The 15,536-nt window shown below is 46.7% G+C and overlaps 8 protein-coding genes across 8 annotated transcripts; 5 read left to right on the forward strand and 3 right to left on the reverse strand.

The window, feature by feature from the left end:
- Positions 1–371: 371 nt before the first annotated feature.
- Positions 372–1,967, forward strand: L228DRAFT_266060 (pantothenate kinase-like protein; the record flags this gene model as incomplete). Its single annotated transcript, XM_018334804.1, has 4 exons — positions 372–596; positions 651–933; positions 1,025–1,571; positions 1,703–1,967. The coding sequence occupies 4 exons, from the start codon at positions 372–374 to the stop codon at positions 1,965–1,967; spliced, it is 1,320 nt and encodes a 439-aa protein (XP_018191154.1).
- Positions 1,968–2,064: 97 nt separating this feature from the next.
- Positions 2,065–2,562, forward strand: L228DRAFT_79656 (hypothetical protein). The gene has a single exon (XM_018336866.1). It carries the CDS (start codon positions 2,161–2,163, stop codon positions 2,419–2,421), a length of 261 nt encoding a protein of 86 aa, XP_018191155.1. The 5' UTR covers positions 2,065–2,160; the 3' UTR covers positions 2,422–2,562.
- Positions 2,563–2,702: 140 nt separating this feature from the next.
- On the reverse strand, positions 2,703–4,100 carry L228DRAFT_208315 (2,2-dialkylglycine decarboxylase; the record flags this gene model as incomplete). The annotated part of the gene is made up of 1 exon (XM_018329755.1): positions 2,703–4,100. The coding sequence occupies one exon, from the start codon at positions 4,098–4,100 to the stop codon at positions 2,703–2,705; it is 1,398 nt and encodes a 465-aa protein (XP_018191156.1).
- Positions 4,101–4,787: 687 nt separating this feature from the next.
- On the reverse strand, positions 4,788–6,871 carry L228DRAFT_266062 (hypothetical protein; the record flags this gene model as incomplete). The annotated part of the gene is made up of 4 exons (XM_018334805.1): positions 4,788–5,619; positions 5,679–6,116; positions 6,175–6,711; positions 6,780–6,871. The coding sequence occupies 4 exons, from the start codon at positions 6,869–6,871 to the stop codon at positions 4,788–4,790; spliced, it is 1,899 nt and encodes a 632-aa protein (XP_018191157.1).
- Positions 6,872–7,213: 342 nt separating this feature from the next.
- L228DRAFT_244472 (hypothetical protein) lies at positions 7,214–8,055 on the forward strand. The gene is made up of 2 exons (XM_018331931.1): positions 7,214–7,413; positions 7,524–8,055. The coding sequence occupies exons 1-2, from the start codon at positions 7,393–7,395 to the stop codon at positions 7,869–7,871; spliced, it is 369 nt and encodes a 122-aa protein (XP_018191158.1). The 5' UTR covers positions 7,214–7,392; the 3' UTR covers positions 7,872–8,055.
- Positions 8,056–8,936: 881 nt separating this feature from the next.
- On the forward strand, positions 8,937–10,485 carry L228DRAFT_280830 (NAD(P)-binding protein). The gene is made up of 4 exons (XM_018335833.1): positions 8,937–9,305; positions 9,387–9,825; positions 9,899–10,143; positions 10,207–10,485. Exons 1-4 carry the CDS (start codon positions 9,245–9,247, stop codon positions 10,389–10,391), a joined length of 930 nt encoding a protein of 309 aa, XP_018191159.1. The 5' UTR covers positions 8,937–9,244; the 3' UTR covers positions 10,392–10,485.
- A 2,184-nt stretch (positions 10,486–12,669) lies between these two features.
- L228DRAFT_79716 (NADH-quinone oxidoreductase) lies at positions 12,670–13,909 on the reverse strand. Its single transcript, XM_018336867.1, has 4 exons — positions 13,695–13,909; positions 13,399–13,618; positions 12,922–13,277; positions 12,670–12,860 (listed from the first exon to the last, which is right to left on the reverse strand). Exons 1-4 carry the CDS (start codon positions 13,726–13,728, stop codon positions 12,766–12,768), a joined length of 705 nt encoding a protein of 234 aa, XP_018191160.1. The 5' UTR covers positions 13,729–13,909; the 3' UTR covers positions 12,670–12,765.
- A 239-nt stretch (positions 13,910–14,148) lies between these two features.
- Positions 14,149–15,372, forward strand: L228DRAFT_280832 (Sedlin). The gene is made up of 3 exons (XM_018335834.1): positions 14,149–14,308; positions 14,409–14,699; positions 14,755–15,372. The coding sequence occupies exons 1-3, from the start codon at positions 14,264–14,266 to the stop codon at positions 14,941–14,943; spliced, it is 525 nt and encodes a 174-aa protein (XP_018191161.1). The 5' UTR covers positions 14,149–14,263; the 3' UTR covers positions 14,944–15,372.
- The last annotated feature ends 164 nt before the right edge of the window (positions 15,373–15,536 follow it).

The following is a 15,536-nucleotide window of genomic DNA, read 5'->3' on the forward strand; positions in this document are numbered from 1 at the left end:
ATCACACTTTGAAGAGTCCATAATATTGTTCCACCATCATCACTAAGCAACCGATTCGAGTTGCAAGTGATCGTCGTCAAGGAGGCGGAGATACTCAGTAATCGGCCACCGACCACGCGGATCCTACGAGAGTCGGCCGCTGGTGCCCCACCATAGGTTGAGTCGTTGAGCGAGTCAACTCCACACTGCGCGAGTCCCTGAATTTGTCCCGTTCGTATCATTCAGCATCAACTCAAATACGGCCCTTGCTCCTTTTTTTCCGAAACTGGGCTTTAGCCAATCCTTTTTGTCTGCGAGGCGACCATTTCCGTGCGACGGCCGTCGTGCCAATATAATATTTGGAGGGGCAATTCTTCGTCCAATCTTTCAGCATGGCAGACAGCGTCTTGCGCTGTCGGCCCAATCGGGCCAATACGTCTGATATTGATTCAACTATTACACACCCCGGTGCGGTCAAAATCAACGTGCAAGGCGCTTTCATCATTGATGAGGAGCCGAGCAGTCCCAGCGAATATCCCGAAGATGGAGCGCAACACGAGACCAAGAATATCCGTCTCCCGAATCACACCGCCGTCGTGAGTCACATTGCGGTAGACGTACGTATTCGAAAGAACTCATTATTTTACGCTTCAATCTAACATTCGGTATAGATTGGCGGCTCTCTTGCAAAACTGGTCTACTTTTCCCGAGAACCCAATTCCCCAGATCAAGGCGGCCGTTTGAACTTTCTCAAATTCGAGACCGAACAGATAGACTCATGTATCGAATTTATGAGACAGTTGAAAATGAAACAACAAAAGCTGAACGGATCAATCCCTGGGGCACTCTGTGTCATGGCTACAGGAGGAGGCGCTTTCAAATATTACGAAAAGATCCGTGAAGCGCTCGGTGTCGAAGTCCTCCGCGAAGATGAAATGGAATGTCTAATAATTGGTTTGTTCTCTCTCCGAAAACCGATGCGATGCAAGCCCTACTTCTTTCCAAACAAATCCTAACGAAAATTGTTTTTTGTCCGTTTGTCTAGGTCTCGACTTTTTCATCACAGAAATACCCATGGAGGTCTTCACCTACAGCGAGAACGAACCCGAGGAACCGATGCACTTCTTCGAAGCTCGACATGACGTCTATCCGTATCTTCTGGTCAATATCGGTTCAGGTGTGTCCATGATCAAGGTCTCGGGCCCGACACAGTACGAGCGTATCGGGGGAACCTCGCTGGGCGGAGGAACACTATGGGGTCTATTATCTCTGCTCACGGGAGCCAAGACTTTTGATGAGATGCTGGGCATGGCCGAGCGAGGAGATAACGCCGCTGTTGACATGCTTGTCGGCGACATTTACGGCACAGACTACGGAAAGATTGGCTTGAAGAGCACAACCATTGCCAGCAGTTTCGGTAAGGTCTTCAAGCAGAAAAAGGGAATGGAGCAGGAGTCCTCGGACTCGGAACAATTGGTCAACGGAGATGGAGGAGACTCGGCGCAGGAAAATGGAATCAATGGCAATCAGCCGCGCGGTTCAGGTGGTTTCAAGGCCGAAGATATAAGCCGAAGCTTGCTTTATGCAATCAGGTGAGTTCCCTTCTCCTTTTCTCCCCCTTTTGCTTTCCAATTTTCGCCCATTTAATTTTTTCCCCCACCCTTTCCATTTCCCCCGATAATTCCTCTTCATCTTACCCAAATACTGACTTTTCCCCGCTCAGCAATAACATCGGCCAAATCGCCTATCTCCAGTCCGAAAAGCATAATCTGGAAAACATTTATTTCGGCGGCTCTTTTATCCGCGGCCACCGACAAACCATGGCGACTCTTTCGTACGCCATCAAGTTCTGGTCCAAGGGCCAAAAGAAGCCATACTTCCTCCGCCACGAGGGCTATCTCGGTGCCGTGGGCGCCTTTTTGAAGCGGCAGCCCAGAAACTGGGGACGGCGAAATAGTTTCGAAGAGGGCATCTTGTCTCGTCATTGATATTTTTTTCTTTTTTTTTCCCTTCCCCTGTTCCTTTTTCCTATCTGTGTTCTGGATTGGCAAAAAGTTCATCATCTGGAGTTTTTGCATCGCATGTCGCATTGCATTGGCGTTGATAGAGACACCTATTATCATTCCTCACGGGGCATATATCTTGGCGGCTTTGTTTCTGTTTCTCTTTTGGTATCACGTCATGTTTTATTTCTTCTTCTTGACATTGGCATTTTTCCTTTTCTTCTTCCGAATGACGGGGGTATCTGGCATACCTCGATTCGTCAGGTACAGGTGGGCACAGAAAGAGGCATTATTTCTCACCATTTCGACGTATTTCTACAGTATTGTCCTTGGAAGCATACACTTTTCTCTCTCACATGGTATTCTTGGACCCTACGGATTCTACGAGGAAAAAATGACAAGTACGGAACACCAGATCAGAAGACACATGAGTCTTTGAATTGGCTAATTTAGAAAACTCTTCGCCATGTTTTCATGTGGTCATGCTATAATATTCCCATTTTTCTCCAGAAGTTGCAGAAAAATGTCAAATCTTTTGTCAAATATCTATTACAAATAATGTCCAAAGCTGATACCAGTATATTTTATCGCTAGAAGAGAAAAAAGCAATAAAAATAAAAATAAAATAAATAATAAAATAAAATTTACTCCAAGTAGCTTTCAAGGTTATGTTAATACGTTACATCCTCGGAATAACGTAGTCACCAGATACTCAAACTTCTAGTACAGCGGCATCGAACCGGGCGTCGACGCAAAAGCCTCCTCGAGAATTTTCAGACCACGGTCGAGGACATCTCTCGTAATCGTAATCGGGGGCGCTATTCTAAAGACGCCTCCAAAGCTAGCATGGCTGCTCAGATTCGCCCACAAGCCGAGCTCGTACGCGCGATCACCAATGCGCCGCGCGAGCTCCAGGGCAGGTTTCTTAGTCGAGCGGTCGGCCACGATTTCGACGCCGGCCATGAGCCCGCGACCTCGGACGTCGCCGATACAGGCATATCTCTCCTTGAGGCGGTTCAGTCCGGCGTGCAGGGCGGCGCCAATCTCTCGTGAATTTTGGACAAGATTGTCTCGGAGGACAATCTCGAGCACCTTGTCGCCTACTGCTGCAGGTAGAGGGTCATTGACGTGAGTGGTGTAGAAGCAGTAATCTCTCTCTGCGGCGGTGGTGGCGATGTGGTCACTGGTAATGACGGCACTCAGGGGCAGGCCGTTTCCCAGGGTTTTGCTGAGTGTAAGGATGTCGGGCACCACGTCTTCGTGGTTAATGGCCATGAAGTCTCCGGCGCGGCAGACGCCGGTTTGGGCCTCGTCGACGATCAAAAGCATGCCTCGCTTTTCGCAATGCTGTTTTAATGCCTTGAGGTATCCGGGAGGAAGAACGTGCATGCCGGCAGAGGACTGGATGCATTCGACAATGCAGGCGGCAAGGGAGCCGCACGATGCAGCGTCAATTAAGTTCCAGCCGTAGTCTAGTTCAGTCTCCCAGTCGTAGGAGCCGTCGGGCTTGCGAAAGACGGATCGATAGGCGTTGGGCTGTGGAAGCATGTGCATTCCTGGCATCATGGGGCCTTGGCCCTTGCGACCAAAGTGATATTGTGCCCCAAGAGCTTGGGCTGTGACGCCGTGCCAGCTGGCGCCGAGGCCAACGATTTCGAATTTTCCCGTGAAGACTTTGGCCAACTTGATTGCGGCTTCATTGCTTTCGCCGCCAGTGCTTAGAAAGAAGGCTTTGTCCAGCCCTGAAGGAAGGTTCGTAACTAGCCGTTCGGCGAGGTTTATGACTGGCGGTGAGACCATGCCTGAGAAGAGATGGTCAAGGTAAAGTGCATGGTCGGCAATCACTTTGACGATTTCTGGATGGCCGTGGCCGATCAGGCATGACATTTGGCCGGAGGTCCAATCGAGAACCTTGTGCCCGTTCGCGGTAAATACGTATAGTCCGTGGGTACCTGTGATGACATCTTTCTGGAATTTGGTACCGTAATTGGCGAGATATTTTTCCACCTTCTTCTCCAATTTGTTTTGGTCTGCTTCCGCATACAATGGTGGTCTTTCCGAGATGGCTGTCGCGGACTGTTTGGCCGATGGAAGTAGAGGTTCGAATGATGGCGCCATGATTTTAGTTCACAAATGAGGAACGAGAGATTTATAATTCGTCTTTCTGTAATCAAAAAAGTCTTTGAAATGTTCTGCTTCAATAATGGTGAATATGCCTCTTGACCATAGTATTTATACAAGCTGTGGTCGAGACTTTACCGCGGGAAACCTTATCAGGGCCCGAGGGGCCGATATGGCACTGCATGTTGGCCGCGGCAAACTACCCCAAACTAAACTATAGATGGTATAGTTCGGGGATGGCGGTCAGTGGTATCTTCGTTATCGATAGGAGTCAAACATTCGCCGCGGCAAGCTTATCCATTGGACTCAAAGGTGTTGTCCAAGCATACTAAAGACTTGCAGTTTTCAACGTCCGTTTTGAATGCAGAACTAGACCAGAGGAGTTCCATAAGTTTCCCTGCCAAATGAAATCTACCATAGATAGCGTTAACGGTACAATACCGACCTGCCACCACATGATATAGGGCAGTTTGGTTTCCGGAAATTTTTATGTGTGCTTAGACCCTGATATATTTCCTTTTTCCGATCACTGCAATGATTGAGGGTAGAAGGAAATTTTTGCTGCCTGAGAAAGTACTTTGCCGAAACTATTCAGAAACTCGTATTCCCGTGGTAGGTCAATCGTATCACCCCGAGAGGAGCTCGGCGCATATATTGAGTAGCACATCCAAGTAAGGTCAGAACTCATATTCCCGGAAAGTCCCAGATATTCGGAAATAGGTCATCCAGCCCTGGAAAGTCAAACATCATCAGCTGTTCGAAATCAGGCAACGAAGGTTCGTAGACATCGCCGTTTGGAGGGCATATTTTCTCAATGATATCGGCATACTGCCCGAGACAATTATCAGCGAGGTCCCAGCCAAACTTCCGGTGATGGGACTGCAAGGTGCAAATCATATCCTTAGCAATCGCAAGCGGGCCACCCGGGCCAAAGTTTTTGGCCCTAAGAGCGCTCCTCAGCAACAAAGTAGTTGCCGATGTCAACGAGAATGCACTGGTGGGGATCCAAAACCCTGTCAAATGATTCTCATTCAGGGCTTGCGCAAAATGCACAATATCCTCTGCAGCTTTCTCAGCCTGGATGTATCGATGCGTTATTGCCTCCTCGTCTACCCCCTGCACTTGCTTGTCGAGATCCAGTTGAATTCTTCGAAGAAGCAACCTCGTCGCTAGATATGCAAGTCGCAAGTTGGCTGCACCAGGCGCATCAAGATCATATCCATGAAGCACTATTTTGCAAACAACAGCATCCAAAGACCGCTCCCAATGGCTGAGAAGAAGCTCCAACGTAGAAGGAGTGATTTCCCTCGCCTTCCTCTGATCTTTCTCAAGGTCGTAGAGGTATTCTAAATAGCGGCCCAAAACTTCGGTGAGAGTGGTAAGGGATATAAAAACTGAGGCAGCCAAGCGTTCAGCCGACGAAGTATTTGCCGTGCACAAATCTCTAATTGTAGGTATTGGCACATCGTGCTGTGACCTATGGATTTGAGGAGGCGTACCATACGCCAAGCTGTACCTTTGTGAATATTTAGCCTTTAATCCCGACAAGCTAGATGAGAATAATAAAACACATACCACCTATCATGGATTACTAGTGCCCACCAGATCCGGATCCTCAGCCGCTTTTCCAACGAAGATATGTCCCATTCAGTAGGGTCACGATTGAGACCTAACGCATGGGACAATGCAACCGCAGTCCCAAGCAAGCCTGCATTGCCGAATACTGACGTACTCGGTCGTCCGCCAATGTTTAGGAGTATTGTTATGATTGCAGATGTCCCAGGAGACAGAAACAATTCTGAATGCAATGCTTCGCAAGACTGCAGCCAACAGAAGCGAATATCAGGGCAGCGGTCGCGGGAAAGCAAGGGGGAATGCCGCCAATAGATCATGCTATTTGTGTACAAGTTTGACAACAAAGCAGGCGATATCTTCTCTTTGTTCTCTGAAAAGAGTTTCTTAAAGGATCGCTCATCGAGAAGAGGAAAGCATATATTAACCTTTCCAAAATAGCTGGAAGACAGAACTTTAGTAACAAAGGCTCCTAAAATTCAGACCCTGTATTACTTACAGATCCACGAGATCCTGAAGATGTGGTTCTACGAGTTTCTCAACCATTTCGCACTTGTTTGAAGTGGGATTTTGGTTCTTTAATAGACCTAGCGGACGTCTTCGGGCAGTCGTAAACATAGTCGGTCTTGCATGTTGACTTGAAGTATTAGACTTTGATGAAGTCCGAATCATGCGCAAGGTACTCCCGTTATCAAGAACAGTCGAAAGATAGTTCTCCAAGATCTCACTATCAACGGCCATAGCAGGTCCGATGATATGGGAGTCTTCCTCTTCAGCACCTGCAAATGAACTGGTGAAATTTGACAACAAATGTCTATTTGCATTATTTTCATTATCCATAAGATGAACAGGGCTGGTAGGAGACCTGGACGTGTTTATGGCGCGGGGATTCGTCCCCTCATAAGAAGGCAACAGTGATAAATCTGCAGCGGCCTCGGTCCCATCATTGACATTAGAATTCAGTTCTATATTTTCCTGTTCGGGGTTGTCAACAGTTTTAGCCCGATTATTCGTTTTCCGGGTTCTGCGTAAATGTCTGTCCACGCAGGAATGAGTGTTTGGAAAGATGCATTCTGTACCATGGACCTGACACATGACACACACTTCAGCAGCAGGGTTCGTTTTGCAACGGGACTTTCTTCGACGGCATGAAAGACAAGCTGGACGTAAATGCGAGCGATACGGTCTCCCGTCATATTCATCCTTATGAAGCTGAGACCGAGGTGCTCCACTCGTATTAGAGTTCGCCGTCATGATCCGAACAGGAAGTTATCCATAAATATACCTCAGGGGGGGGCAATTGAGATGATAAATATCCCTGCCGTTTTCAATAGATAGCAAGGTGCCGACCGGATTAGGGCAACCTGCAGCTTGGCATCCTGTCACGCCTTTTCCCCATGGGGTTTCCTTGAACGTGGGATGTATTGGGGCTGACAGTCACAGTCCAATGACAGAGGGCTGAAGGCGTGGGGGTTACCCTGCTCTCCTCCACCAAATCGGGATCCAGACCGATAGGACCCTTTTTTGATTCTTTTGCCTGAGAAACTCGCGCAACGCCGAATGAACCGCCCTCCGGGGTTTTCTTGATACCCATTGCCAGTCTATTTAAATCAGTGTCATCCCGCTCGAAATAACAATTAAAAGTCTGTGCCTGTCTATCAATCGCAGCATAATCATCGCTTAAGCAGAGAATTCCCGTCTTTCTTCCACTGTCATAATGGGCTTCGCCACGGCATTTGTACGTGTTTATTCCCATTTCTCCATCTTACTATATTGCCTATGAGAGGCATGAAGGGGATATACTTCAATTCTATCGAGACAAACGTTCTCTATACTAATGCGCCACAGGTCTCTTCAGCGACGCTGACGTCCGGAATCCTCTACCTCAGTGTGAACATTCACCAGCGCAACCGGGCATACCAATCTGCCCTAATCAGACAACAGACCGCAATTTTGGACTCAATTGTTCACCCTCCGCCTGCTGTGGCACCTGCAGGTGCCCACCAAGAACGGGCAAGTCTGGTCGAGACGGCCAAGGACCGATGGAACTCTGAACTTGAGAATGCCGTGAAAAGAGTACAGGCGATCGACTGGGCGCGTGTACGGGAAACAGCCGAAGATAAGGTAGCCAGAGTGTGGGAGAGAGCAATCCAAAAGGGTGAAGCAGGAGTGCGCGAGATTGAGAAAAAGGCATGAAATGCGGCGTAGAGCGCCGTTGTGAGACGGAATTGGAAAAAATTTCATACGTTACGGGCTGCACATCTTTAGAGTAATACCATTTGTTTTTTTTTCCTTGTTATTGATTTAATGTATTGACATTCAGTAGCAGAGTGCGGGGCTTGAATTTATTTGCTCAGGTGCCACTGATGATTCTCGACACAAATGATCAATTGCATACATTGCTTCGTGAACTGTTTGAGCTTCCAAACCATTTACATGTCTCTCCACCACACTCGTAGTTTGAATCCTAAGATGGGTGTCAAAACGCCATCAATTACATTGGCTCTGCGAGATATTGTTTCCTGTCTCTTTCTATTATTATTTAAATCCCTTGTTATTCCCGCTCGCAAAAAATAAGAATATAAGCTTTAGTCCTCCTAGAGGAATTGGAGAGACTTAGAAAAGAAAATATGATATTTCGAGACGCATTTTCTTTTCATTGATTAAAACGGATATTTTCGGAGGAAATTTGAATATCTATCAACGATATTGGAAATAGAAATGGTTTCACTCACTAGCGGAGTGATCACGTAGCAACTAAAGGACAATTACATATCGAGGTGATCGTCTCAAGCGACAATATAGACATATACATTATCAATAGCATAATCTTCGAGAACAGGTTGAAAACCACTTAATGCTTTAAATTGTCGAGGTTTAAATTTTAATAACAAAATTGGAAATGACTGATCATCTCCAGTATCATTGCATACAACCTCGCCGCTCAATAGCTGACTAAGGTACCTACGATACAAAAGTAACTTTCGAGAAGCACCTAGGTCTACATTACACATGCCGTATGTACTGTACGAGTAATTGAAGAATAATTGTGGCCCACGACGTTACTGTGATGAAATGCTTCTCCACGTCGATTGATCAGATAAGATGTTGGTCCTAGCGTGGGGCAGCATGGCAGATATGCATTTCTGGCAGAATGCCAATACGCCCAAATACACAATCAAGATGGGATTTTAAAGTACGGTAATGCCAAAGATTTTGCCGAATGATAGACATATCAACCGCAACCTCACCGAGAAATAGGCAATTTTATAACACTTGATTGGCAATCATTCAACTAGTGACGGACAATTAGCCCTTGTTACTGGGGACGTCACTTTTACCTATCGCTCGGTAATAGTCTTGTCTGGCCACGATGGTGTATTGGTGATATCATCGCTACGCCAGTACGACGGGCCAAAACATTAAACCACTGTAATAGCGTATGCTGGGCATACTTAAGCAACGGCAACCCTCTCCTTTGTCACAGTCTTCGATTTCTTTACTTCTGTACCTTAAATTCTGTGAATTATCTCTATTTTCAATTTAAGCTTTCAAGACCATCAAAAACAATGGAAGCCGCAAAGAACGTCATCAAGAACGCCAAGAGCGAAGTCTCTCAGTTCCAGGCCGGTATGAGCTCTTTCCCCTTCTCTTGACGGTGCTCATTGATAGTTGATTAAATATTGCATGATAACTGACTCATCTAATTAGGACATGAGGTGCCCATCCAGCACCAGCAGCTTCCGGGCCTGCAATCCGAGATCCAGGGCCCCAAGCCCACCTCAACGCACGTTCCGGGTGAAGATGGCGGCTACGCCAAGTACAAGGCCGCTGGCAAGCTGCAGGGCAAGAAGGCTATCATCACTGGCGGAGACTCAGGCATTGGCCGTGCGGTCGCGATTTTGTTCGCCATGGAGGGCGCTGATAGCTTGATTGCTTACTTGCCCGAAGAAGAGACCGATGCACAGGAGACCCAAAAGCGGGTTGAGCAGCACGGTGGAAAATGCTACCTTCTCTCCACGGACGTCAGACAGAAGGAGAACTGCAAGCACATTGTCGATGTGGCGCTTGAGAAGATGGGTGGCATTAACATTGTCGTCAACAATGCTGCGACCCAAACCATGATTCAAAAGATTACTGATCTCACCGAGTATGTCTAAATCTTGCCCAACACGTTGAGAGAATCCTGTAAGATTATTGTTGCTAATGTTTCTTGTTTACAGGGATCAATGGGTAGACACCTTCAACACAAACATCCACCCTTATTTCTATCTCTCTAAGTACGCTATCCCGCACCTGAAGGCCGGCGACACTATTATCAACAATGCCTCTGTCAACGCGTACATTGGTCGCCCCGACTTGCTCGACTACACTTCGACCAAGGGCGCCATCATCTCCTTCACTCGCGGCCTCTCAAACCAATATGTCGGACAGGGCATTCGCGTCAATGCCATCTGCCCTGGACCTGGTATGTACCCCGCTCCATGTGACTATCAAGCCTATTAGAATTGAGCACTAACATTGACGATAGTCTGGACTCCTCTGATCCCGGCGACTATGACCAAGGAGGCTCAGGACCAGTTCACTTCTCCCATGGGCCGCCCTGGCCAGCCCAGTGAGATTGCCACCTGCTTCGTGTTCCTTGCTAGCAGTGACAGCAGCATGATCTCGGGCCAGTCTCTGCACCCCAACGGCGGTGTCGTTGTCAACGGATAAATGTTCTGCGAGGAATCATAAAAAAGTAATAAAGGCATGGATAGGGATCAGGTTCAGTTTATGACTATTTACTTAATGGTGTAACGAGCGCATGATGAATAATGAAAATCATTAATCTTTTCCAAAAGTCTTCACCATAAACACGACTCTTATTAATGTGATTGTACGTGGTTGACATGCAATTCCGCATGAATAAAATTACCCATCGTGTCCGAGCAGCCGAGGTTTCACTGACCCATGATGAAGTGTAGGATCAAAACGCAAGTAAGATCTCTACTTTAGTACAATTCAATATTATTATTTACTATTATTGAAGTCAGATAGCTGTCGAGTTAATAGCCTTGTTAACTGTTGCGAGGTGGGCAATATGCAATATTAACTTATACACCCACATGCCAAATCGTCTCCCAGAGAAGATATATATATTGCCATTCTGTTTCGTTGTTACTTTTTATCCACCACCTCATCCATTATACTGAACAGGAAAGGAGCGACAGAGATTATGGGAGGAAGTGACCAGAAAATGGTTTGCCTTTTTCTTCTTCCTTCCTTCCTTCCTTCCTTCCTTTCGCTCGTTGGTTCTTTTCCTTTTAAAATTACCTTTCTGGGCCCGAATTCTTCGATTCCCACAATTTTCGCCGTCTCGACATCTGTTTTCGGCATTCGAAAAAGTCTTCTTTTGCTCCGCTCAATGTGGGTATATATATAAATTTCGCTTTGGCCACGAAAGTATAAAAACTTCATATAACTCCATCGGGCTTTATCAGCTATGTTTCCACATCTCCGAATATTCAGCTGCGACAATGCAATCGATTTAAGCTCGGCGATATTTTTTGCCTGATGCTTCGAACAAGATCTAGTTGAATCCCAATTGACGTTTACCACAATTAAATACTTTTTAGTTAAATCTCAGAAAACGTCTAGGAGATCGAACTCAAATGGTAAGTTTCAGTTAATTCCCCATTTCATTCAATTCATACTAATGACTGACTTCGGAGTTATAGGCTGAAATTGGAATCAACAATTCGAACAACCTCCTGCCTACTCCAGAGACTCCGCAGTCTCGCATAGGAGGGAGGCTCAACGTAAAGAACTTAAAGTCTTATCCCGCCTTCCAAAAGCAGCAGCTTGGAATCCTGGAATCCTGGACTACAGGCGGGAATCGGGATTTTATTTACACATACATTGTACAAACTAGGAAATTTGAAGCGGACAAGGACGAGGCTGAGAAGATTGCAATTTGCCAATTGCTGGGAATCGGATAGCCCTACAGTCTACTTATATCATGGAAAGTGTCTCAGCGGCTCTCCCGAATCTTCCCAAAGAATGTTTTCTGGGAAATGTGAATTTGTTGCGGAGTTACATGAAGCAATACAAGCTCACATAAATGACTATAAAAAGGTAAGTCAACAATTTCATTTACTCTACCTTTTTCTTATTCCCGTGTCGATGGAGTTTTGGAGACGCGATTTAACTCAAATAGAGGAGAGAGTGCTCTCCTCTAAGTTTTTTCGCGGATACATTCTTCGGTGATTGCTGGCCTTCATTGCCGGCAGTACAAGCAACTTCTTCGTGCCTAACACTGACGGAGAATGGGGAGGAAGACGTTCAATATACGTGTTGCTTACGATCCTCTGCCCTCTCGTTACGGATATGAGATATACCGAAGGCACCAGGCCATGCTCGCAATTATCAAGCGGCCTATGCCAAAGGAGAATAACTAAAGGAGATGGTTCAGGCTCGGTTTCTGACTACAGTCTACGCTGCAGTTAAAGAATGGGAGACGCCTCGCAAGGTGAAGGACGTGCAAGAATTCCTAGGATTTGCCAACTTTTAACGGAAATTCATCAAGAGCTTCTCTGAAATAGCAGCACCACTCACTAAACTGACACGAAAGGACAAACCATGGAATTGGACCGAAGAATGCCAGCACGCCTTTGAGAACCTTAAGATGCTGTTCTGCGCTGTACCAATCCTAGCATTGTATGACCCAGATAAAGAAAGCAGGTATTTACTTTAGGGGCATAACAAGAGCATGATGGATAATGAAATCCATGAATCTTTTCAGAAGATTTTCCTTTTGAACGTGTCTCGTGTTGATGCGATTGCATTCGGTTGACATGCAATCCAGCACGACGCACAATAGAAACCAGAAAATGTTCCAATTTAATGTCGATGTCATTGTTCAATAGCAGATCTATGCACGAGTTAAAGAAATAAAATACCGCGTACGAGCCTGGACATGAATTTGCAGAATATAACGAAACCTGATAAACCGTATTCCACGAAAATGTACCCGTATGTCCTGCCGTCCTACCGTTCTGAGCCAGTTCCAACCATATCATTCTTCGTATCATAGCATATCGAATACAATTTACTTTCTGTACCACATCCGGGTAATTTTGGTGTGGCGCATCTTCTTCTGCAGCTGGAAAATGCCGTACATGAGTGCTTCAGATGTAGGAGGGCCTAACGGGGGACGTTAGCCTTGGGGCCAGATAATTTTCTGATAAGAGGAGAAATTGCTTACACCCAGGTACATAAATATCCACCGGCACGATGCGATCACAGCCTCTTGTCACCGAATAACTATAGTGATAGTATCCACCACCGTTGGCGCAGCTGCCCATGCTGATCACCCATCGGGGGTCGGGCATCTGATCGTACACTTGTCTCAGCGCAGGCGCCATCTTGTTCGTCAGCGTGCCCGCAACAATCATCACGTCCGACTGCCGTGGCGAGGCACGGAAAATGATACCCATTCGATCTTGGTCGTAGCGCGGCGTAGACAGATGCATCATTTCAATAGCGCAACATGCCAATCCGAATGTCATTGGCCATAGGGAGCTTTGGCGGGCCCAGTTGGCAATTTGATCCAGTGTTGTTCTATATAGTTATTGAGAAATTAGCATCAAATACGTCCCTAATTCCTTTGTAGAATTGGCTGCAGACTCAGAATGACCAAATGGGACATAAATAGCAATTGCATAGAGGAGCTATCACATACAAAGCATATTGCATAGCACCCTTCTTTTGCTCTTGGCTCGGCAAGGGGACTTCTCTGCGCTCCTTCTTCACCACGCCCATGGATGGCGGAGGAGGCGGATTCCCGACGACATCGCCGGGTTTAGAGATGTGTGCAGCAGAATCGGGTCTTGATGTCGAATTGGAGATAAATGCTGCATTTCCAGCAGCGCGCAATGGAAGGAGAGCTGTGGCGGGTCGAGCTGTGGGGTTGGGGCCATTAGCGTCTGGTTATTGTGGATAGATACCCGTAGCCGTGTCGTAACCGGGAGAGCATACCGCGTAGAGCTAATGATCTTGTTGCGAGAGACATGTTTATGTATCGTCGAACAGACTTAAATCCCCTTTCTCTATCTCTCGATAATTAAGAGACTCAAGAGAATTGAGGGACAATGATAGAATCAGCGGATCAAAGGTGGAGATGTGGATGGGTCCTGGCGGTTGACAATCCGGGGGGGGGGCGAATTATGGGGTTTAGTTAGTGCGAAGTTACTGGATAGTTGGGGATGGATGATGCTACGACTTACAGTCCTACAGTGCGGTAAAGCGTTCGGGACGAGCTTTCTTAGCAACCGAAATCCCGCCCACTTTGATTGGCGCTACGGGGGTCGATACAATCCACTCTGTTGATTCATCACTGTAACTGCAGGTACCTCCCTCGCTATACTGTAACTTGTCACTCATCTTTAGCTTGACGCCTGGCGTGGCATGTTACAGCTATACCCGTCAAACCCTAAGCTACCTTACACTACTAAACTCTGAGGTGACGGCGCCCTTTCCCAGAGAAACCCTGCTTGCCAGGAATCACTGAGATACCAAGCGAATCCAATTCAGCTCGACTGCTGAAGATGGCGACTCCATCAATCGCCTGTATAGGCATCATTGGAAAGCACGTAAGTGAAGCTATGAGCCTTCTTAGCATCCATGGAGCTTCATACGCAATGCTTCCATGACAGCTTTTTAGATGAGATGGCATGACTGAATAAGACATAGAACAATCCTCTCCATATATCTCTCTTTCCGCCGCACTCCAAAGACCGACTCAAATTCTCCTTTCTGCTCTCCTCATGTATCGACATCTTCGAGATTCGAGCGCTCAACAAGACCGTCGATCAAGACCTGGGATTGCTGCAAGCGGTTGATGAGAGACTAGCCATGTATGGCTGGTTAACGAATACTGGGATCAAATTTATTATTGTCGTTGATATGGAGGGAAGACCTGTGCCGGGCGAGATATCGAGTGGGACTGCGGTTACCGGGTTGCGTGGGGCGGACTTGAAGCCTGTATGGAAGAGATTTGCATATTTGCTCGTGTGCTGCACCCCGCTGACATGTTTAGGCTTTCCGCGCGATCCAAACTGCGTATATACGACTTCTACAAAATCCATTTTACAGCCCTGACGATCATACCCCGCTGGAGATTGCGAACAACCCGCTCTTAAAATCGTCGCAGATTACGAGCAAGAGATTTATCGATGATATGAGGCGAATTGGAGATGCATGGGCGCCGGGAGTCACAAATATATAAAGGAGGGAAAGGGGCTTGGATGCGAATCCGAATGATTCACATCTAGTTGAGAGGGCCAGAAAATTTTCTGAAGAAGAATCCCGTGCCCTTGCCGGTGAAAACACATCCCGAAGCATCGGATCCTTCTATAATCTCGCCCAAGGGCAGATAACGGGAACTGGAATAGTCGACGATCCAGCTTTATAGAGGACAGGACCGGAATACGCCTGGCGTTGTTGCTTCATACATGATACCCATAAATATGTCCAGGTTAAGGGCTGGACCTGTAAATATTCCATACGGAGAGAAATCTTAGGGCGGTTGAGTGAAGCTACTTTGCGCAGGGTAGTCCTCAGCGCATATGTGCACTTTGAAGAAACTCGCCCATGTCAACGAACACCACATGGAAGGACGGAGACTCCCCAGACTCCAATGTATCATAATTCGGAAAATCAATTTTGAAAAATCTGCTTAAATCCTACTTCTCTTCTTAATTCATGTGAATTATCCCGACTTTAATCGCTCGTAGATTTGAAGGGCTGTAGAGCTCAAGGAACATATTACCTAATATAAGGCTAACCTATGATGACATTGACAACCTACAGCGAAGACCC

The sequence above is a fragment of the Xylona heveae genome (assembly GCF_001619985.1).
Source record: "Xylona heveae TC161 unplaced genomic scaffold L228scaffold_2, whole genome shotgun sequence".
Taxonomy (NCBI): domain Eukaryota; kingdom Fungi; phylum Ascomycota; class Xylonomycetes; order Xylonales; family Xylonaceae; genus Xylona; species Xylona heveae.